We start from the raw sequence: 22,466 nt of genomic DNA, 5'->3' as shown, positions 1-22,466 counted from the left end.
AGCTGGCATTCTCCTCTCCTGGAGGCACCCAGCTGTGCCACAGGGATGCTCCCGGGGTTAAAAGGAAGTGAATCCACGAGTCTTGGCAACAGGCTCTGGTTCCTTGTCCTTTTTTCTCCCGAGCTGGGAGGGAGGAGCCAGCTCCTTTGGGAGTCGCAGGTTCGGCGATTCCTGGACCCTCAGTGCCGGCCCCGCTCTGCCCCGTCCCAGCCCCGCAGCGCTCGGCTCCGGCGGAAGCTGCTTTTAATGCCCCTTCCCCTCGTGTGGACTCTGTCGTTCCGTCTCTGATCGTTTGATGGTTATTTTGTAATGATCTCCGTCTCCTTATTAAAGAAACGAGCTGAAAGGAGCTGGTTCCCTTCTGGTCTTGCTGCTGGGGCTCACGGGGCATCCGCGGTGAGGGGCAGGACCCAGGGCAGTGAGCCCAGGGATGATGGAGGGATGGAGGTGTGGGTGGAACCTCACAAGGGCCCAGGTACCCCAAAACACAGAATCATGAAATCATTTAGGTTGGAAATGCCCTCTGAGATCATGGAGTTCAACCCAGCACTGCCGTGTTCACCACTAAACCATGCCCCAAGTGTCACATTCTTGCACCATTTAAACACTTTCAGGGATGGCGACTTCGCTGCTGCCCTGGGCAGCTCTGCCAGGGCCTGACCACCCTTTCAGGGAAGAAATTTCCCTCAATATCCAACCTGAATCTGCCCTGGCCCAGCCTGAGCCCGTTCCCTCTCCTCCTGTCCCTGTTCCCTGGAGCAGAGCCCAACACCCCCCCGGCTGCCCCCTCCTGTCAGGGACTTGTGCAGAGCCACAAGGTCCCCCCTGAGCCTCCTTTGCTCCAGGCTGAACCCCCCCAGCTCCCTCTGACTTGTGTTCTGGGCAGCCTTGAACTCCAGCTGAGCAAGACTGGACCAGACATGGGGCACAGGTGGGAAATATCAAAGGTCCCCACAGACTTCTTCGCCCCAGCACAGAGTCTGATCCATACAGTCACATCCTGCTCCGCAGGGATGCTGGACACCCCCAACCCTAAGGGAAGAACTCAACCTGCACCAACTACCTCAGAAGACTGGAACATGTGGAGGTTCCAGCAGCCTCACCCAAGACAGAGATTCCCAGATGTGACACCACCTCCTGCCTGTGCCACACTTTGCGCTGACCAAACTGCTGAGCAGACCAAACACAGGGCTTGCCACCACAGTGGGAGATGGGCCTGATCCGCAGTGTGGTGCCCAGGAGGAGATGGGAACCTCTCCTGTTCACCTTCCCACAGCTGGGTGCTTTTCAGGGATGTGCATCCCAGTTCCTTCATTTCAGCTTCCCCTGAAAAAGTACCTGTGTTGTAGCTGCAGAACATTTGGGCTTTTCTGGACGATGGATATTGCTATGCCACAAGAATTTTGGGAGGAACAGGGAATTTTAGCTCAACTTGTAATTCCGGAAAGATGCAAGCAAAGTCAAAGCTTCTATTTTATCAACTCTTATTTTATTCATTTATAAATACTGTTGTGTTTACAAGCATCATAGCTGTGAATATTATTCCCAAACTTTCAAACACATAATACTTATAATACTATGTAACAACAACCAGTAAAACAAATCATTCATCTCAGGGTTTGAAAGGCCACTCAAAAGTTGCATAAAAATACATTCTCTCCCCATCTCATCAGCCAGTCCTGCTTCTCCAAGGAGTTTATTTACAAAGAGCCATCACCAAACTTGCAGCCACAACAGGTGGGTTCACCCCAAGCAATTAAAATTAAGTCACCCCAAGCAATTGCTTAGAAAAAAAACCTCGTGTTCCCCAAGGGAGACCACGCCTGGCAAATGCTCTGGTTCCAAGAGGGATCAATTTTAAAACCTACTTGCTCTGCACCCTGCCCCAAGCACAGGGTTCGAGGTGTCCTGTTCATCACCTCCTCAGTGCACTGGTTATGTCAGGCATGAAGTGAGACAACAAAAATCCATTCTCAAGAATTTGGTTTGCACTTGCGCCGTCACCACGAGACGCTCACAGCTTTGGCTGACCAGGGACACTGAGCTGTGGGGGCTCAGGGCTCAGGAGAATCTAGTGCTAAGCAGACACTTCAACTGAAGTGGTTTGGCTTTGAAGGTGCCACTCAGAAGAACGAGCCTCCCACAGCCTTCCCACTCTGTTCCCTCGGAAAAAGCGCAGCGAGTGTCCTGGTAGGAAGGGGCAAAACATCAGTGCGGGATGGATTTGTCAGATTGGGTTGAACCCTCTCCCTAAAACAGACACCAGGCTTCTTCCCGCTGCCAGGAACCCGCCTGTGAGAAGAACAGGATCTTCATTCTGAACTCTCCTCCTCATCCTGCCGGGATGCGTGGCCTGGGGCGCCGGCCCAGCACCCGCCCAGCTGGGGAGCGTCTCCTCCTCCACGTGGCACGGAAGGGACCGGGCTCCTGATCCCCTGATCTCCTGACCAGAGCCAGAGCCCGAGGCTGAAGCGAGGAGCGGGTCACCAAGAGAGAAAACATCAAGAACGGCAGAAGTACTCACATAAAGAGTGCACCAAGAGGGAACGGCGTGCAGGGGAAGCATTGACCGGATCTCAAGACTTAAAGCCGTTAAATAGAGCAGGGTTAAAATCAAGGAATATAAAAAGGATGCCTGGCTTAGGCAGTGCTCTGCAGAAACCCTGATGCCTTTACTAGCTTTGGTCTCTTCCTCCCAAAGCTCAGCAGCAGAGGAAGGGCCTCAGTGTACCAGGAGAAATGATGCCTCAGCTGCACAAACAGCTCCACCAGCTGAAGAGCAACTTGTGGTCAGAGCTGCCTGGGGAAAATTGGCAGCTCCAAGAAGAGCAAGAGAGGTGGAAACAGGCAGGACAGGGAGGGGAAGGGGGAAAAATGGAGAATAAGGGGGGAAAAAAAATCCAACAGAGAAAAAACCCCAGGGAGAGGAAAATAAAGATGCCTTCTGAGGCAATAACCAGCAAAAGATTCGAAAAATCCCAGGAGTGCCCAACAGAGATAAGTTTTACCCTGTTGAGCAAGCTCAAGTATTCTGCTCATGTTCAAGTATCTCATTTCTCTGACAGTGGAGAGCCCCCCCAGCCAGAGCCAGCAGAGCTGCTTGGGAACGCGGCAGAGCTGCTCCATCGTCACCTCCAGCTTCAGCGACCAAGAACTGCTGCCCTTTGCCAGACAGTCTGGGGAGTCCAAGGACAAAGGGGATGAAGGGACAAATATGGAAGGATGTAGATGGGAAAGTGTTTTGGATACAGCAAGACGTCTCTGAGAGGGAAGGCATTGTTTGAAAGAAGTCTGTTAAGGGGAAGCTCAACAGACCTGATGATGTCCCAGAGCATGGAGAGAGGAGCCAATGTCTAAATGCCCATGGAGAGAACAATTCCAAACTGTTCAGAGTGCATGTAACATTAAAGAGGAGTATTTCTGGAAGTTTCCTTCAAGGTCAAGGCTTATCATAAGTTTTTGACAGGTTAGAAGACTTTCATTATGGTGATTCAGTTACCAGCAGCTCCTTGTCCCTCTGACACTGACACACCCTGGCCTTTCCAAGGTGTGTGGGACAGGATGCTGGCATTCTCTCTCTACAAATCCTGCTGCAAATCAAAGCAGGGTACCCAAAATACCAGACCAGACTCTGCTATAGGGCTCTGCCTTCAGGGGGGCAGCAGGAGAATGCCCCAGATGGCTGTTGGGAAGGGGAGGCTGGTTTCTGGCATGGGCACAGCTCCCTGCAGGGTGATTCACACTCAGACACAGGTGAGAGCAGCAGAGGATCTGTAGGGGTTCAAGTTTATCCTTCAGAAAGCTCGGCAAGTGCCTGTGATATATCCTGTCCCAGGAAACAGGAGTCCAGGTGGCAACTGGATGCTACCAACCACAGAGACAGGAGCCCTGGAAGGACACAGCATGACACAGGATCACCCAGGCTGTGGGGCAAAGGGAGGGTGAGGGATAAGGGTCTGACACTGAGTGTCAGCACTGATGTCACTGAACAGGTTCAAAATCTTATCTTAAATAAAAGACTCAGTCTACTGTGGCAAGAGGAGGTCTCTGCAAAACAGCTCATCAGCCTGTGACAAACATGAGCTCTGGTGGCTTTCACAGCACCACATTTAACCAGAGTCCCACATCTCAGTGGGCTGATGTGCATCCTCAGAGTCCCAGCCCGTGTTCACATTTCCCACCTGTAATGGGCTTGGATATGCTGGATTAGTTCTTCAGATGTCACTTTTTACAGTAGGAGCTTCCCACTCCAGGTCAGAGTCCAAAACCAAATACTGAGCTTCTGGAAGTTTTGGCAGCTCAAACGCAGTCCTCACATTTCTCCCTTGAATAAAATGTCCGAGATACCACAACATGCATAAATTAAAGAAAATAAAATGGCAGGGGCTGTGTTGGGGGGAAATAGGGGTAGAAAGGGAATGTACAGCAAAGGGCAGGGCAAGGCAGGTGTGACATTGATCCCACGGCTGAAACGCTTGCTGTACGTGACGGGAAGGAAAGGGGGTAGGGCTCAGTGGTGGGGTTGGCAGCTGGTGTAGGACACCCCTCCTTGTCCTGCCTTTGCTCAGGATTCCTATTTGGAGAGTTTGCTGATGACACGAATGAGGGCTCCGTTCTCATCCTTCAGCCTTTGGTTGTCCGACTTCAGCTCTGTCAAAATCTGCAGAGAGACAAAGACAAGGTGGGATCAGAGGGGCTCAGAGGGCCAGAGGGGACATTGCATCCCCTCCACCCAGCGCACTTCCATGGCTCTGCAGCATCTCCAGAGCTTTCACAAGCTGGCTGCCAGGCGTGAGGGGTGAGAGGGGCCTCGAGCACAGCACTGAGCCAGGGAGCCCCGAGCCAGGGAGGCCCTGGTGTGAAGCAAGGCCACAGCCCCAGTAGCAGGTCAGGACCAGGCTGGCAGGGCAGGAACCATTTCTGAGCTGTTTCACCCCAAACCTGTGCCTAAAGGCTAAATACAACTCAGCAGACAACAATAAAGCTGGTTTTCCTGATTTGCTTTTTCCATTTTGCCAGGACTAGAGGGGAAACCAAAGGTCTGGAATCTTCATTTAGAACTGGACCTTGCCAAATCTCTTCAGAATATCCCCAAATCTCCTCGGGACCCCAGAAATGTGTAATACAGTCACAAATATTGAGGCCAGAGCACTGGTAGAACACACTGACACTGGAGGTACCTCCTGGGTGCTCAACTGAGGTGGCAACATGGACAAAAGCCCAAGCACTTTGGACATAGAGAAGAAATAGCTTCAACAAGACCCTTCCAGCATTTCCCATTGGCATAAACCCTGCTGACTTCCCGTGCTCTCCACGCTGTAGTGAGCGACCTTCAGGACTGTTCCCAGCTCTGGGCACCAGAAGGAGACCCCTTGCTCCTGTCTGGGGTGTGACACACAAGGGGTCACTCCCAGCATGGGTGCCAGCAGATCACAGGGGGACCAGCCCCACGCCTGCAGGAGTGCCCAGGGCCGAGCAGGATCACTCACACAGAACCTGTGTGAGCTCAGCCACAACTTCTCTCTGCCAAGGTGCATCTTGGAGGAATTCCCTCAAATTAAAAATCTGCACTAGATCTTCTCCTTCCTCCTTAACCTGGTGTTTCAGCTTTGACCACAATGTTCTGCCCCCCTCCACCTGCAGTCCCTCCATGATCACCAGCTCTGAGTGTGGGCAGTACCAGCTCCCACCAGAGCAATTCCCTTCTTCCGTGGTTGGACCAAGCCATGGTGGCCCCAACACACTCAACTCCATCCCTGGGGGCACTGGTGGTGGATGCTTCAGGTGGGAGGTTTTGCCAGAGAGGGAGGAGGGGTTGGTGCTGCATGGTGGGATATTGTGGTAAGGGTAAATCCATGTGCTGGGCTGGCCAGAGCTCCAGCCACTGATGCTGAATGTGCCTCCCTGGACCCAGTGCTGGTGTGACAGGTGCAGCAGCACGGCTGGGCTGTCACCAGAAAAGCACTCCTGGCTCCTTGTGCCATTTCTCATGGCCAAAGAAGAGGCATTGCCATCACCAAAGTGATCAGGAGCTCAGAGACAGCAGAGCCCTTGATGTCTCTGCACTCCTGTTTCCTCCTGAGCTTCACCTGCCATCCACACTGGTGCCTCCCAGTGCCCTGCAAGAACCTGACCACCCACTGGGGGCTGCAGATGGACAGCCCCTGTCACTGCTTGGGGTGGCTCTGCAGTGCCCACTGCTGTGGTAATGGGCGTGTGAAGTCCTGACACTCGCTTTGGTAGAGAGAATCTGTCACAGGTTCCCCAAAACGATGGCAGAGAGAACCACTCCAGTCCAGGGCTCAGCTGGAGCCTCACATGGGGGCTTTGTGACCTGGGTCATTTTTCTGAAAATGCAGGAGTGTAAGTACATGTGAAATCAGTGCCTCTGGTCAGGCTTCCTGGTCATAACCTGGCTCCACCAGTGCCCACTGAGGCTTCCTGAAAGCCCCACATCAGCCCTACACAGTATGAGCCCAGGGTGTTCCTCCCTTTGAAGCAGAGTAGCCTCAAGTCAGGTTGAAATGACCCCCACAGGAACAGGCTGGAAAGGCTGAGAGTTTCCAGCAGCTTTTCAGATGTCTCACAGGAATGAGAGCAGGCATGGGCCCAGCCCCAGGGAATGGTGGGGTTGACCATGATGCAGCATCGGTGTGAAGTGAGTTTGGGCTGGAGGCTGCTCTGAGCAGCAGGGCTGTGGGTTACCTGGGACACTGGAGAGCACGGCTCCTCAGAAATAACGTGGATTTGGGAAAATGCTGCCAGAGCATGGTACACCTGGCAGAGCTTAAACCAGTGACATCACTGTACAGCTGTGATGTCCACAGACACCACTGAGGCAGAGTTTACACACACCAGCAACATCCTGTGTTAGACCTAGTAAAAGAGGTGAAAATAAATCAGCAGAGCTCGCAGACCATGGCTCTCCCCCAGCTCGGGCACTGGCAGGGAACTGTGAACCTGTAAGTGAGGAGGGAAGAATGAGCCTCAGCCAGACAGAGCAGAGGGGGGATGGAAGTGATAACAGGACACGTCCTGGGAGGAGGAGAGAGGTGACCTGCAGGTTGTGAAACATCAGTTCTTTGAGTGGAAATAATTTTGTCCAATTTTCCCTCTCAGATCTCAAAGCATGTGGGGAAGGAGAATGATTTAAACTCATGCTTTATGAGAAGAAATGAGGCAGGGTCAGACTGGAGGATACTTCCACAGATTAAAACCAGAGAGGCTGTGAGATCATTTCACCTGACCATCTGCACAATCCAGGGCACACAACATGACACCCGACTCTCCCAGCCCTTGTGACACACATGTGGGCTTGAGCTGGGACTCCTGGAAAGGGGAAGCCACAATTCCCCTGATTAGTTTGTTTCTATGGTTAATCAGCCTTGATATAATTTGTGTGCTAAGAATAGATTTTTTTATTCTGTGGTGCCACTTCCAGCCCACAAGAGCAGATGACTTCTGTGTCTGAAGGGATATGAATATCCCTACTAACCTGCAAAGGACAGGTAGGGCCCCAAGAAAGGAGCATTTACAGCTTCATTTTAGCATTGAACCAATGAAGTAGCAGGAAGGGATGTAATTTAACTGTGTGATGTGTGAGGGCAAAGCTTAGGGAAGACTCATGCCTGGGTTTCAAACATTAATTGTCCTGAACTGGATTTAAAACAGAAGATGAAAACACAGAGTGCTCCTGGTCTGGCTCCTGCTGCATCCCCCACCCTGTGCCAGCCCAAGGGAGGCAGGGGGGTGCTGAGCCTGTGGACTCAGACTCAAAAATTTCAGTTTAAAATAAGGAAAGAAGCTTGTTCAAGTGACCAAGAAAACCTGCTGAGGACAGCCCAGTTTGTAGTTTTTCTAAAAATACCCTTTCTGTCTAAAATGTTAGTTTTTCACAACATCCCTGAAGATTTCCGACATTGGTCATCCTGACTTTGGATAATCTGATTTGCTGAGTGCCAGATTCTCCCTGAACTAAGTCCAATTAAAAAGAATTCTATTAGAAGCAGATATGTAGCATAAACCACCAATTATCAAGTGTTCAAGGCCAGCTTGGAACAACCTGGGCTAGTGGAAGGTGTCCCTGCCCACGGCAGGGGGTGGAACGAGATGAACTTTAACACCTCTTCCAACCCAAACCATTCTGTGGGTCTGTTTCAAGGCAAAGTACCAGGCAAGGAGCTGCTGGCACTGCCAAGCCACCCCGAAGCCATTCCCCAATGCTAAGCTGGCAAGGGCAGCAGCATCTGCCAAGCAGAGCGAGAGCCAGCAGGGTGAGCAGAGCTCCAGCAAAGCCCTGCCGTGGCAGCAGCACCACCATGCTCTTGGAATTCAGAGATCCTTTGCCACAAGCTTTTGAGCCACAAGCTTCACCAGACACCCTGGAGAGCAAGGAGGTGAGCGGCAAGAGCCCGGCCAGGGAGCGGAGACCTGCCTGGAAGAGTGGAAGAGGGAGGCAAGATGAGCCGGAGGGAAAGCAGCTACAGCTCCTCTGATTCGGAGGGCTTGGCGGGCAGAGAAAGTCTGGCTACAACCCGGGTCAGAGCCCTGTTCTCAGCCAGCAGTTGCTCATTCATCTGCCTCAGAGTGTGAATCTGTTTGAGCTGGTGGAGATTCTGCAGAGAGTGAGAGGAGCGGACAGAGAAATACAGAGAGAACATCATGGAAATGAATGGGCACAGAAATGGGAGTTTAGTGAAAGAAAAAAGTAGAAGAAATTAATAGCAGTGAGTGCTGGATAGGGAAAGCCTGACAACACACCACGGATATTTTGGGAATCAGCCCTTTCTCCAGAGGCCCCCAAAGCCTTAAAAAAGGTCAAATACAGGGATTTCCCACCACAAAGCAGGATTATATTCTAGTTTACCCAGACAGCCCTGGGACTTGGGAACTGCTGGGAGACCTATCACAAGTGACTTACCACCTACACAGGCTCTGAAAGCACTGCTGGGAACAGAGAATTTCTTAAAAACTCCTTTTCTTCGTGTATTTCTAAAAGCCAAAGCAGCTGTGTGGAGCAAAGAGCAATCAGAGCTTCCTGGGAAATCCTCAAGGCACAGACTGAAGCACCTGAAGTGTCACTATCCCACAGCAGATCACTGAGACACGTACTGTGTCTGCTTGTGTCCCTCATCCCTGAGTGATGCTCCTGGGTCTGCCCAGGCTCAGTCCTGCCAAAACCTCTGGGGTCTGGGGGGGTTTCTCATCCCTGCCCAGATTCAACTCTTCTCTGTCACAGGGCTCAATTTATCTCTGACCCTCAGAGGGGACAAGTCTGAACCTTAAACTGCTCATTTTAGGAAGAGAAGTCTGAATGAGATCATCTCCCACAGTGGGGATGTGCCAGAAGGAAATTCCTGGAGACAAAGGCAATGGGGAGCACAGGACAGGGCAGAGATCGAGCCCCACACTGGGGCTTGCACAGAAACAAAGTGGACATGGGTACAAACTGGGGCTTGCACAAGTACAGACTGGGCACAGGTACAAACTGGGGCTTGCATAGGTACAAACTGGGCACAGGTACAAACTGGGGCTTGCACAGGTACAGCAGCAATGGGAGGCAAGGAACAGAAAAGCCATGAGGAAGCAGAACAGGGAGATGATACAAGCCAGGCAGACATCCCAGTGCCACAAGGATGACACTGTTCCCAGTAATGCCAAAGTGAATTAATGTGCTGGACATTTACACCACTGTGGGTGCCAGGAGATGCCGAGAGCTGTGGAGTTGCTTCCTGAGTGGCATCCCTGCCCCTCCTTCCTCTTGAGAGGTTGGGCAGCTGGGCCACAAGAAGAAGAACCCCTCCTGAGCAAGAACCCATCCTGAGTGATGGAGGGAGCCCCAACACTGGGCAGGGGCAGGCAGGAAACATCCACAAGAACAGTTGTAAGTTTAAGTGACAAAATCCCAGTCCCAAAGCAAAGCAGTCCCACAAAGCACCACATTCTTCCCCATGTCCTCTTGTGAGCTCGCAGTGGCAGAAGAAGACAGAGGGAAGGGTCTACGGGGAAGGGGGTTCCTTTCTGCCATTTCATTAGCAGAAAGCACTCAAAGGGAGGTGCCGTCTGTCCTGAACAAGGAGCACCATGAATAAATCTACTGTGGCACAAAGACAATGACTGTCCACCCAATCTGCACTATTCAAGTTGCCCAGAGAAGCCGTGGCCATCCCATCCCTGGAAGTGTCCAAGGCCAGATTGGACGGGGCTTGGAACAACCTGGGACAGTGGAAGGTGTCCCTGCCATGGCAGGGGGTGGAACAAGAAGGGCATCTTCCAACTCAAACCAGTCTGGGATTCTTTGATCACCCAGAGCTGGCTGCAGCTGGCAAGGAGCCTGCTGCACCCCAGGACATTTTGTCCAAGTGCTCATTCCTGTATGAAACTGAAGTACTTTGTAAACCCCCAACCATCAGCTCCATTCCTAGCTGCCCAAAAGCACCACCTTTACTCTCCACGAAGGAATGAAGACACCTCTTTGAAAAGCTTTGCAAAACCAAGGGAAGCAAGGCAGGAGGGCAGGGAGCCTGCTAAGGATGGGGTTTGAGCTCCTGAGATCATCAAACTGACAGAGCAGCTCCTTGGACACACCAATGCAATTCTGACACTGGAAAAATAACAGATCCCAAGACAGAGCTACAGCCAACAAACCTCAGGAAAGCTGCAGTGGCACCTCAGCAGCGAGATCCCTGCTCACCACACCCTATCCATCCATCCATCCATCCATCCATCCATCCATCCATCCATCCCTTCACCCGACTAAGCTTTGCTGGCTGCCACTGTGCTCAGTGAGGACAGACGGACATGGTATGGCTGTCCTGTGATACATCACACCAGGAGCTGCTGGAAGATGGCTGTACTGGAATAGTCACTTCTTCTGATGGTGCCAAAACCAGTTGAGGACACTTGGTCTGTTCACCCTGGAGAAGAGGAGCCTGAGGTCAGACCTCACTGGGGGCTGCAGCTCCTCCCAAGGGGCAGCTTCAATCTCTGCTCTCTGTGAGCAGAGACAGGACCCCAGGGAAGGGCTGGAGCTGAGCCAGGGGAGGTTTAGGCTGGATATCAGGGAAAGGTTCTTCCCCAGAGGGTGGTGGGACTCTGAACAGGCTCCCCAGGGAATGGGCATGTGCCCGAGGCTGCCAGAGCTCCAGGAGCATTTGGCCAAGGCTCTCAGGGATGCCCAGGATGGGATTGTTGGGGTGTCTGTGCGGGGCCAGGGGTTGGACTGTGCGTCCCTTTCAATTCAAGATATTCCACGATTTTATGATACACAGATAATAAAGATCCTCTGTTTTATCACAGGGCTCACAGCTGGCAGAAAGCATCTAACATATATAGGAGGGGCATCGTGCCACATGAGGTGGAAAGGACTGTGATTATTTCAGAGACCACCTCTGTTTTTCCACACCAGCACAGCACGGAACCTCAGCATGGTCCCACCAGCCATCGCTCAGCCTCCACACGCTGCACAGCCCACAGAAAGGATCATTTATATAAAAACGTGTATGTGCTGCAGGTAGGCCAGGCTCCTGTTTATGCACCAAATCCAGCAAAGGCTGGGAAGCTGGGACTGAAGCCAAGGGCAAAGAGCAGGATCTGGATGATACCGCTGTGATTGCTTATCACTCTGCTTGATACTTGGCTTAGCAAAAGCAGGTTACTCAGTTCTCTCTACCTGCCTTCAATTAACGGATTTTGTGCCTGCAACACTAAATAAAAATGCCCAGAGCCTGCACGATGGCTGAGGCCAGGAGCTGCAGCACTGCTATGGAATAAAGGAGCTCCTGTGACCTTCAAGAACAGTTGCTGTGTGAAGTTGGGACCTCGGGCACTTGGCATTGAATTCAGCTCAGTGCAAATGCTAATTTTCTTTCTCCCGTCTCAGCCAAGGTTCTGGATCTCCAGTCAAATTGTGCAGTCACTCAGGGAAATGCTGCACTTCTCTGTCACCTTTGCAAGAGCAGGTCTGAGGAGCAGCTCTGGGGAGCAGCTCTGCCACCAAAGTTCTTGAGGTTACCAAGCCTGTCTTGCTCCTCTTCACTTCTCTATGGCTTTGGTAGCAGGGGTCACACTCCAGACAGACAAAAGCTCATTCCCTCAAACACAGCCTGAAGTACAAAGATTTCTGTCATCTCTGCCTCCTCTTCCTCAGAAGTCAGCTGCAAGGAGAGGACAGCCCTGGCCAGGATGTGATGTGCACAGCTGGACACAGACACCCCTGGATCCAACAGCTGGACATGAGTCTTGCTGGATTCAAACACTAGTGGGAAGAATTCCCAAAAACTACCTGAGACCTAATCACCTGACAGGTCTGGTTGTTTCTACTTGCCACTCTCCACATTAAAGGAAATTGGTGTATTTGCATTTTCCTTCACAATTCCTTACTTATTCCTCCTGACTCTGCACAACACCTACTCAGGCAGCTCAAGGAGCAGGACCAGAATTATTAGATTCTTTCCTGGCTCCACTCCCACACTAGGGACTAACAGGGATGCTCTGCAGAGGTTATCTCACTCCAGGCAAACACAGCAGGGCTGATACTCCCACTTCAAGGCATGATGAAAGTGGACACAAGTTTCCTTTTGGAAAGGTCCAATTCAATGCTTCTTTCTTCAGAGATTTTATACTCCTTTTTTGTGAGTGACTGTCAAACAAGACATGTCACAGTGCCCTCAGGTACTCACCACATGCTTGAGGTTTTGCAAAAAACAGTGAAAATGTAGTAGCATCTCAGAAGAGAGATTTTCCAATTTCTTGTCTATTTGTTCTACTAACAAATTTGACCACTTTGGTTGTTCGATGCAGCAAGAACAGGGCAGAGAGCAGAGTCAGCACCACTCTTGAGGACCTGAAGCTCATTTTCAGCTGGACCAGAGGTTCTTTCAGCTCATGTCTCTCGAGGCAGTGTGAGAATGTGTCCAATCTCCAGCAGTGCTTCTCCTTCTGCACCACCTTGGCTTCCATGGCTCTGTAGCTCCAGAATACCTGAACCAGAGGCTGTGTCCAGCAGTCCCTCAGGCAACTTCCCTCTTTAACTGCTTCCCAGAGCAGTATGTTTCCAAACTCGGGCCACTAGAGGCCACCACCTTGTCTTCTTACTCCACGGGCTGAAGTTGCGGATTTGCAGTGATCTGCAGAGCTGACGGACCAACACAAACTGCTCATGCCTGTATTCCTCTTGAAGACCCCAATTCTGTAATTACACAAAAGTCTCTGTGCAGTTAAAGGTTCCTACCTGCTCACTGAACAAAGGGTTTGGAATTTAGACATATTCAGTCCTTTCTCCTTCGCCTCCTGGCTCACACATCCACACTTATTTTCTCCTCTCTGAGACAACAAGAGCCTTTACAGCAAGAATCCACCACATCATTGTGCTACTTATTGCAGCAGAAGATGCAGCACAAGCCAATGGTCCTTTCAAAGCTATGTGCTTGGTAGAAACATGGACCTTCAAATAGAAACAGAGTTGGAACCTCCTCCAGGGTGGCAGGAACACGGTGCCAGGAGAGCTCTCAGGTAGGCCCTTCCTCCTGAGAGCAGCTTGAACCTGCTCATGTTCAAAGGGAAGGAAAGCAGGGGCAGAGCCAAGGGGACACTCATTCTGTGACCACGAGCACTGAAATACAGCGTAAGGTGACGCAGCGCTGCCGAACCAGGGTGAGGCTTCAGGGCCGTGTGGGCAGCCCGACGCTGCCTCGGCTCTGCAGGGCTCCCCTCACGCGCAGAACCGTCCTTGAAGCCACGCCATGGGAGTGAGAACGCGCCGGAGCACCAGTGGCCATGGCTTGTGACAGCAAGCCATGCTGCACATCCCACCAGGAAGCAAATTCCTCTTTGCTGGAATTATCCCAGGCTGCCGTGGCCTCCCAGTGACAGACATGCTTTGGGAAGGGAGTATAGGAACACAACCACTCTGTGTTTTATCTGTGGCCAGTGTGCGTGAGCTCAAAAGCCAGCTTTGTCTTCTTACCCATCCGGAGAGAACCTCAGTGGCTTAACTTGGGCTGCAGACTAGTCAGAGCACAGGGGGTCAGCACACTGGAACTCAGCGATGCCACAAAAGGTTAGTTTGGGAAGGCATTTAAGGAGAACAGCTTTCACCATTCTCGGATCAAACAGCAGAACAAATCAAACATAGGAGCAATCAGATGAATGAGAACAGGACAGTTTATTAGCATTTCATGTTTGGAGAACAGGGCCATTAAAGCAAGTTCTGACTGCAGAAAGGAAAATGAGATCCTTCCCCATGACACCTTTAACATCCTCCTCCTGGGTGGCAATCCCCAAAGACATGAATACAAAGCATAAAAATGGCATAGACACAGTGAAGATTATTTCTTACCTTCATTTCCTCCTCCATTTCAGAGAGTTTCCGCTCCAGGGCTCGCTTCTCCTGTTTACAAGGATTCATAACAAAGAGGGTCACATGGATTTAGAAGAAAAATTTACAGTATGTTTTCTTTTAAAGAAAAACAAGTGTCTTGTGTTTCTGTAGCAGCATTCCCTGAAGAGCACCCCAAAGCAAGGCAGAAGTTACAACCAGGAGCTGATCAGATGGGACAGGGCAGCTGGCAAACCAGCAGGGATACGTGCTGGGCCTGTTTGGGCAGATCCCAAGCTCTATTCATACCCCTAATGAAATTCTCCCCCATTTTCAGTGATCCCACTTCTCAGGAGCTGCTGATATGATGTGATTTTGAGCTCTGTAGGTGAAGCCATGGATTTATACTCCACTAAAAGTGGCAATGAGAAAAGTCACTGAGCCACTCAAATAGGAAACAGAACAAGGAAATTCCCTGCCTGGAAATCCTGTTTCTCCCAGATAATCCAGGGCTGCAAAGCTGACTGCTTTCGGTGCATTTTGAGAAGGGAGGATTAGACTCTGCCATGTGAGCGGCCTCAGCTAAGCCCGTGCCAAGGAGGGCAGATCTGGACTCCTTCAGTGACTTTCCCAACACGAAGGGGCTCAAACTGCTCCAGGGACATGCCCTGAGAAGTGGGAAGGGGGAAACATGAATCAAGAACAGGATTTACACTCTCTGCCCTGCTCCTTTGCCCTATGCAAGGAGCTATGAGGCCAGGAGAGTGAGGAAAAGGCAGCTTCCGAGTGTGCTGTGGATGATGAGTTCACTTTTTGCCCACAGCACGGTTCATCCAGGGATTCATCAGTGCAAAATGCATGAACCATCCTGGAAACAGTTAATGCATCTTCACTGAGAACAGCTGGACACATTTTTACTTTCTAATTCTCAGGATCCTGTATTTGTGGCTGTTGTGATCCTAATTCAACAGAAGTTATGCAGGATGTTGCCCTGACTTCAACAAGGCCAAGTTCAAGGTCCTGTCCCTGGGTTGGGGCAATCCTTGGTATCAACCCAGGCTGGGGGATGAAGGAACTGGGAGCAGCCCTTCCAGGATTTTTCCTTGTTCCTCCACCACCTCAAACCAGTCTTTATCTGTAAGGATCGAGAATGTTTTAAAGCAAAATGGACCAACAATCCCTCAGTGTGATACAATCCATTGGTCTGCAGCTGCTTAAAATGAAAGAGAGGAATCAGAACAAAGCTGATGTGCAAAGAGAGCAGCAGAGTCTCAGGCCCTGGAAAGGTCAGAACACAATTATCACTGTGCACTGCCCCTCAAGGCAAAAATACAACTTATCTCTTAATTAACGCTTTCCTTCTAGAAATGAGTGCCCTGCACAGCAACGCAAGGAACAGGCTGTGACTCAGAAGAAAGCAGAGACACGTACCCTCTTCTCCATCTCCAGCATGCTGGACCGGTCAGAAGTTTTCTCCTGTTTCTGCTATGGAAATTAAAAATAGAAAGTGATTAAACCCAAGAGCACTCACAGAGTGCTGCACAAAGGCCAAGACAGCCCACAGATGTTCTTGCTTGGGATGCCACAAGTTGATTTACAAAATTACTTGCTTATTTCTGTCTCCTCCATGGCACCCTCCCTCCCAAGAACACCCTCCCAGGAGCTCCCCTCCCTTTCCCATCCTGGAACAAGTGTTGGTTTGTCACAGCCAGTGCTCAGTTTTTTCCAGTCAGGACCTGGATTTTCCCTTACCTGGGCTGCTTTTTCCAACTTTGCTTTGATATCAGCCAGCTCAAGCTGGGCTTCTTGCAGCTTTGACTTCAGCTTTTGATTTTCAGACAGGGCGCTCTCGTATAACTGAAACGCAAACCAAGAGCTCAATTAACCAGGCTGCTCCTGGTTAATTAACCCCATTCCCCCTTGCTGCTCTGAGCAGACGTGTGCCCTCAGCACTGAGCTGAGGGGTTCACTTTGCTCCCACACATCAGGAGATGAGAAGGGAAAACAAAACCAACTTGGATGCTTTACTTATGTTTTCATAATTCATGAATAAGAAATAAGAAAACTGCTGTTGAATTTTGTAGGGAGTTTAAAAACAGCCAAGAGGCAAAAAAAGGGATGGTTTTAATTTAGGTAATTCTTTACTCACAGGATGGTGATGCCCTGGCACAGGGTGCCCAGAGAAGCTGTGGCTGTCCCATGCCTGGAAGTGTCCAAGGCCAGGTTGGACGGGGCTTGGAGCAACCTGGGACAGTGGAAGGTGTCCCTGCCATGGCAGGGGGTGGAATGGGATGAGCTTTAAGGCCCCTTCCAATCCAAATCACTGGATTCTTTGAAACAGAGAAAATGAAAATAAACATCTTCTCTTTCTTCCCACTGTTTCTTGGGGCCGGTTTCTGCAGCAACAGGCAGGTTCTGTGGTGTGTGCAGATGATGTGCTTGGATTTTAGCTTTTATACTTTTCATATATTTGTAATCCTGCAATTCTTTAGTGTATAACTCTAAACTCCATATACAGTGCTAGCTGCTGTTCTCCCATTTTGGTCAGACAAAATGACCCCTCTCTAGGCCTGAAACACAAGGACACCTCACTGCCTCAAGCCCTGAGAAATGTAAACAAAAGTGAGCTGGGGGGGAGCAAACTTGGGGTAAGTGGCTTCATTACTTGAGAGGTAATTGGAGGATTAACCCCCGATATGCAAATGGACCAAACTCATAAAAGTATGAAAAACCTGTGACCCCATCGTCCATTTTTGGGTGTAGTCCCTGGGGGCTTTGACTGCCCTAAATGTACCCGAAGGCCCTTCAATAAATACAACTGCTTTTTATTCTCTTAATTTTGTCTAGCCTCTGTTTTCAGGTAGTCCCAAAAAGGCATCACAGTGACAATAATACATTTAAAAACCCCTACTTTCTTATAGTCCTTGTTGCTCTCCTCCTCTGCCCGGCTGCTGAGGGCGGCGAGCCGGTTCTCCCTGCGGCTGTAGGCACTGGAGCGGCTGGAGGCACGGTCGCTGTAGGACGAGTCACTCGTGGTGGGGTTCGTAGCTGCTTCCAACCTGAAACAGGAGGAAGACCCAGCACTGTGGAGCTGTGGGAACTTGGAACAGCCAGCACAGGGCCCAGCTGGTTGGGACTGGAGGCCGTGGCAGACCCAGCTGAGCAGGGGCTCTGGGGTGTGTGGGAGTACCCTCCACTCAGCCTTGGGGACTGCTGCCCAAAACCCAGCAGTCACCACCACTACAACAACTGGAAAAAATCCCCAGGGTACCAGCCCAGCCCCCCATGGGCAGTGACTTCCCACGAACCTCTCATCTCCATGGTGGGAACGAGCTCCGTTTCTAAGAGGGCAATGAGGTAAATAATTTGGGGAGTAAAGAACAGAAGCAAACTGGAGCCACAGCTGAGCTCAGGAAAGGATCACACAGCCAGTAGCAGGCTGGATTTGAAGCACAAGGAACCCTCAAAGCCATACAAAAACATGCTGCCAATAAACATTAAACAGAAAAAAAAACTAAAAAAAGAAAATTCTTACCTGGAAAGTCTTTCATGCTGAAAAGAAAAAAAAAAAAAAAAGAAAAAGGTAATTAATAATGGGGAGAATTAAAGGTTCAATTCAAAAACTGCAGAGCTTCCAGGCAGCAGCGATTTCCTGCCTCAGATACCAGCACCCAGCTCATGCCAGGCTACACAGAGATTTCCCAGCTCAAACTGAGAATCTCCAATCTCTGCCTGAATCTTCAACTGCTTCAGCTCCTCCAAAGCATTTATTTCGCCCACCTAAGAAATCCTGAACCTTGCTGTTCAAATCCTCATTTCCAGAATTGAAATTCCTTCCCTGGAATCCAAACTAATCTATTGTTCCCCTTTTCCAGTGAAGTTATTCTTCCTGACTTCGATCACTGTGCTGTGTGTGATGTGGGTGAGGGAGAATAACAGACACAGGGATCTCCCAGTGGTTGTGCTAAACTTGAGAAAATCACACTCTTCTCTCCATGAGCAAGTACCTCCCCAAGGAGAAAAGCTTCACCATGGCACAGAGAGACACAACAGCAGCTGCAGGAGGGAGGGAGAAGACCCTTACACCAGGGTGGATGAAGCCTGTGTTGGGTTCTTCTTTCCCCATCAACATCCAAACCTCTACTGTGCTGTCCTCACGCTGCCTTTGGACATTGAGAGGCTGGAGTGTGTCCAGAGAAGAACAATGAAGCTGGGGAAGAGTCTGGAGCAGCAGGAGCAGCTGAGGGAGCTGGGGGGATCCAGCCTGGAGAAAAGGAGGCTCAGGGGGGACCTTGTGGCTCTGCACAAGTCCCTGACAGGAGGGGGCAGCCGGGGGGGGGGTCGGGCTCTGCTGCCAGGGAACGGGGACAGGAGGAGAGGGAACGGCCTCAGGCTGGGCCAGGGGAGGCTCAGGTTGGATACTGGGGAAAATTTCTTCTTTAAAGGGTGGTCAGGCCCTGGCAGAGCTGCCCAGGGCAGTGGTGTAGTCACCATCCCAGAAATGTTCAAAAATGTGTAGATGTAATACCAGGGGACATGGGTTAGTGGTGAACATGGCAATGCTGGGGGAATGTTTGGGCTCAATGATCTTAGAGGGCTTTTCCAACTTAATAATTCCATGATTCTATGAATATCCTACAGAGGCTGGATGTGGTAAACCACCATTTCAATAAAGTTTTCTGGATCGAACAGTTCCTTCCTACAATTGCATAAATCCAGTGGTGACAGCAGCACTGTCCCCCAGGACATGCCACACTGACAGTCACCTCCTCCACAAGGTTTCTGTCTGACATTTACTCAAATTCCAGGTACTTTCCAACTCTTTACGGTCCCTTGAACTGGAAGTTGAGCCCAATATTCCTCTGCTGGTTTATCAATAGCATCATTGTTCTGAGTGAGCACAAACCTCCCACAGGCACTTCCAGCCAATTCCCCATGCTCTTTTTAATAGAGTCAACACAAAGGACATCACAGAGCAGATGAGGGGTCAGGCTTTTAGTGCCCAGACATGATTGAGCTGCTTGTGCTGTCAGCTACACCAGTAAATCCAGTGCTAACGCCTTGCTGGGAGGCAGATCTGCTGCCTGTCTGGCACTTCAGACCTCCCGCTCCAGCCTGGCACCCAGACAATGCCCCTGCTCCTGGGCAGGGATCTGTGAGTACCCCATGGAGAGAGGAGTTATGTCACCCATTACACGGAGGAGGAGGGTGGACAAGTGACCCAGCCACCTCTCCACTCAAAGCCTGAGGAGCACAGGGGCAGGTGCCAGAGCATCCTGCCCTGTGCCCAGCCCTGCCTGCTGCTTGCCAGGACACGGCCACCTATTACCTGCACCTGGCTACTGAGATTTTAATTCATCCTGCCCTAATGTGACCCTCATCTTGCATCCTGATTCAGGATGGGAGGGTCCCCAGGGAGTCTGCAGTGCGTGGGCTCTGCAGCACAGCTCTGACATGCTGTGCTGCGAGCTGACCAGCACCAGATAAATGAACCGACGGGACCTGGCACGTGGAGCCCCGCGGATGGACCAGATGCTCAGACAAAGCTGCTGCTTGCAGGGATCAAAAGGACAAACAAACCCTGCTGTGAATTAGCACATTCTCCCTCCAGCTGTGCCCACAGGGCCACCCTCAGCCAGGCTCTTGGGCAGGTCTAGTGCCAACCAAAGCTCCAGGAGGCCATCCTGGTGCAGGCATGGGCGCAGAGCCATGGCAGTGGGTCCACCCTGGTGTTATTTTACTTGCTCTAATAAAATCTCTCTTCTCTTTTCATCTTACAAAAGAGAAACCTCCCAAGGAAGACAGCAGATGCATTTCCACCATGGCTAAGCCCTGCTGCACCTCCACAAGCCACGTTGGATGCTGTCTGGGAAGCATTTCATGTGACTCAATGCCCAGCAACTGCCTGATGTCATGACCGGGACACAGCCCTCTTGTCCAAACAGCTGTGGCTTGGGCCATGCTCTGTATGAAACCTGAAGGCAGCAGGTTGGGACACTTTCTGTACAGCTGGTCTCTGGCACAGGGCTGTTGTTAGAAAGACAGACCACAAATCCAAGCACATCCTGGGCTCATGCAGGGCAGGGGGAGATCCTGCCCCTGTGCCCCGCTCAGCTGAGACCCCACCTGCAGAGCTGCCTCCAGCCCTGGGTTCCAGCATGGGAAGGACCTGGAGCTGCTGGAGTGAGTCCAGAGGAGGCCACAGAGCTGCTCTGGAGCCCCTCTGCCCTGAAGCCAAGCTGGGAGAGCTGGGGGTGTTCACCGGGAGAAGAGAAGGTTCTGGAGAAACCTTGGAGCCTTCCAGTGCCTAAAAGGGTCCCAGGAGAGCTGGAGAGGGACTGGGGACAAGGGATGGACTGATGGGACAAGGGGGAATGGCTTCCCACTGCTGGAGGGCAGGGATAGATGGGATATTGGGGAGAAATTCTTCCCTGTGAAGGTGGGGAGGCCCTGGCACAGGGTGCCCAGAGAAACTGTGGCTGCCCCTGGATCCCTGGAAATGTTCAAGGCCAGGTTGGATGAGACTTGGAGCAACCTGGGCTAGTGGAAGGTGTCCCTGTCCACGGCAGGGGTGGGATTGGATGAGCTGTGATGGTCCCTTCCCACCCAAACCAGTCTGGGATTCTAGGATACTACAAAGGATTTCCCGTTTTCAGCCACACACACGCTGATCTCTCCACAGTGCTTTGTTAGATGAGCTTTCAACATTTGTTTCTTAAACCTCTCCGCAGCCTGACAGCTCCTTTTGAATCCTGGCCCAATGACCCAAGCTCCCCTGAAGAGCCAGAGAAGGGAATTACAGTGATTAACAAGGCTGTTGTTGAAAGTTATTTGTGCACTTCATGCTAATCCCCTTCAGTGACGATTTTTGCTATGATGACAAACATCTGGGCAAGTAATCCACTCCTTAGCAAGCCTGAATTTACTTCAGCAAATGCACCTGCTAATGGATTTGAACAGTGCTGGGAAACACCACGTGGCTGGGCAAGGTGACATGGGAACCAGGCAACGAACCCAGGCAGGTCCCCGAGCCAGCCTGGGCACTTGCAGCAAGAGGAAAAAGCACTACTGTCCTTGTTTTTCCTTCAAAGAAATGAGAATTTCCACATGAAGAGAGACCAGGGACATGCTTCCACAAAGGGTGGGGTAAGAAAGCAATCACTTTAAACATACACAGCAAAAAAGGGGGAAATCCCCCAGGCTTATTATATTTACAACTTTCCAACAGATGGATGCTGAGATGGATTGGTTCAGACAGTGACTGTCTCTGTGTGTTTACAGAGAAGCAAAGTGCCAGATGAGAGGGGAGGATCTGCATCATTCCTGCTGCTGCCAGCACTGAGCAGAGCCACCCTGCAGTAACCTGGAATCACGGAATCACAGCACCATTAAGGTTGGAAAAGCCCTCTAAGAGAAGAACAATGAAACTGGGGAAGAGTCTGGAGCACAAGGAGCAGGTGAGGGAGCTGGAAAGGGGCTCAGCCTGGAGAAAAGGAGCTCAGGGGGGACCTTGTGGCTCTGCACAACTCCCTGACAGGAGGGGGCAGCTGGGGGGTGTTGGGCTCTGCTCGCAGGGAACAGGGACAGGAGGAGAGGAAATGGCCTCAAGTTATGCCAGGGGAGGTTCAGGTTGGATACTGGGGAAAATTTCTTCCCTGAAGGGGTGGTCAGGCCCTGGCAGAGCTGCCCAGGGCAGTGGTGGAGTCACCATCCCTGGAAGTGTTTAAAAAACATGTGGATGTGGCACCAGGGGACATGGGTTAGTGGTGAACATGGCAGTGATGGGGCAGTGCTTGGACTCAATGATCTTAGAGGGCTTTTCCAACCTTAGTGACTCCGTGATTCCACCATTCTATGAAGCACTGCAGTAGGTGCTTAACTGAGACATCCCTGCCATTTGTTCAAAGAGAGACAAACATCTTCAGAGGCCACTGGGATGTCCCACTGGAGATGTAGTTTCAGCAGAAAACAGCTTCCTTCCAGCTCAGTTCTGCCCTGTGACCACGGCACATTTGGAACCCTCTCCATGTGCTTCCAGCTGCTCCATCAGTGCAGCCCCCGCTGGCCCTGCCTGCACTGCCCTGTCCTCTCAAACAGCCACGAAATATTCACTGGAATTCCAGCAGCACTGGCTGGCTCCCTGCACTGC

General features: G+C 51.2%; 1 protein-coding gene across 4 annotated transcripts in view; it reads right to left on the bottom strand.

Moving 5' to 3' along the window:
- Nucleotides 1-1,467: 1,467 nt before the first annotated feature.
- PPP1R12B (protein phosphatase 1 regulatory subunit 12B) overlaps nucleotides 1,468-22,466 on the bottom strand; it is a 130,396-nt gene continuing 109,397 nt past the window's right edge. For 3 of the 4 annotated variants that reach the window (XM_082296127.1, XM_082296129.1, XM_082296130.1), the window contains 7 exons: nucleotides 17,853-17,869; nucleotides 17,229-17,376; nucleotides 16,070-16,174; nucleotides 15,749-15,802; nucleotides 14,339-14,389; nucleotides 8,435-8,615; nucleotides 1,468-4,660 (listed from right to left, as the gene is read on the bottom strand). In XM_082296127.1, the coding sequence (XP_082152253.1) occupies nucleotides 8,481-8,615; nucleotides 14,339-14,389; nucleotides 15,749-15,802; nucleotides 16,070-16,174; nucleotides 17,229-17,376; nucleotides 17,853-17,869 (510 nt within the window). In that variant the 3' untranslated portion in view covers nucleotides 1,468-4,660; nucleotides 8,435-8,480. The remainder of the gene's footprint in view (nucleotides 4,661-8,434; nucleotides 8,616-14,338; nucleotides 14,390-15,748; nucleotides 15,803-16,069; nucleotides 16,175-17,228; nucleotides 17,377-17,852; nucleotides 17,870-22,466) is intronic. The other variant, XM_082296128.1, reaches the window with a different exon arrangement.

This window comes from Coloeus monedula (assembly GCF_965178545.1).
Source record: "Coloeus monedula genome assembly, chromosome: 23".
Taxonomy (NCBI): domain Eukaryota; kingdom Metazoa; phylum Chordata; class Aves; order Passeriformes; family Corvidae; genus Coloeus; species Coloeus monedula.
The sequence above is the reverse complement of the archived record's forward strand: the minus strand, read 5'-3'. Positions and strand labels throughout refer to the sequence as shown.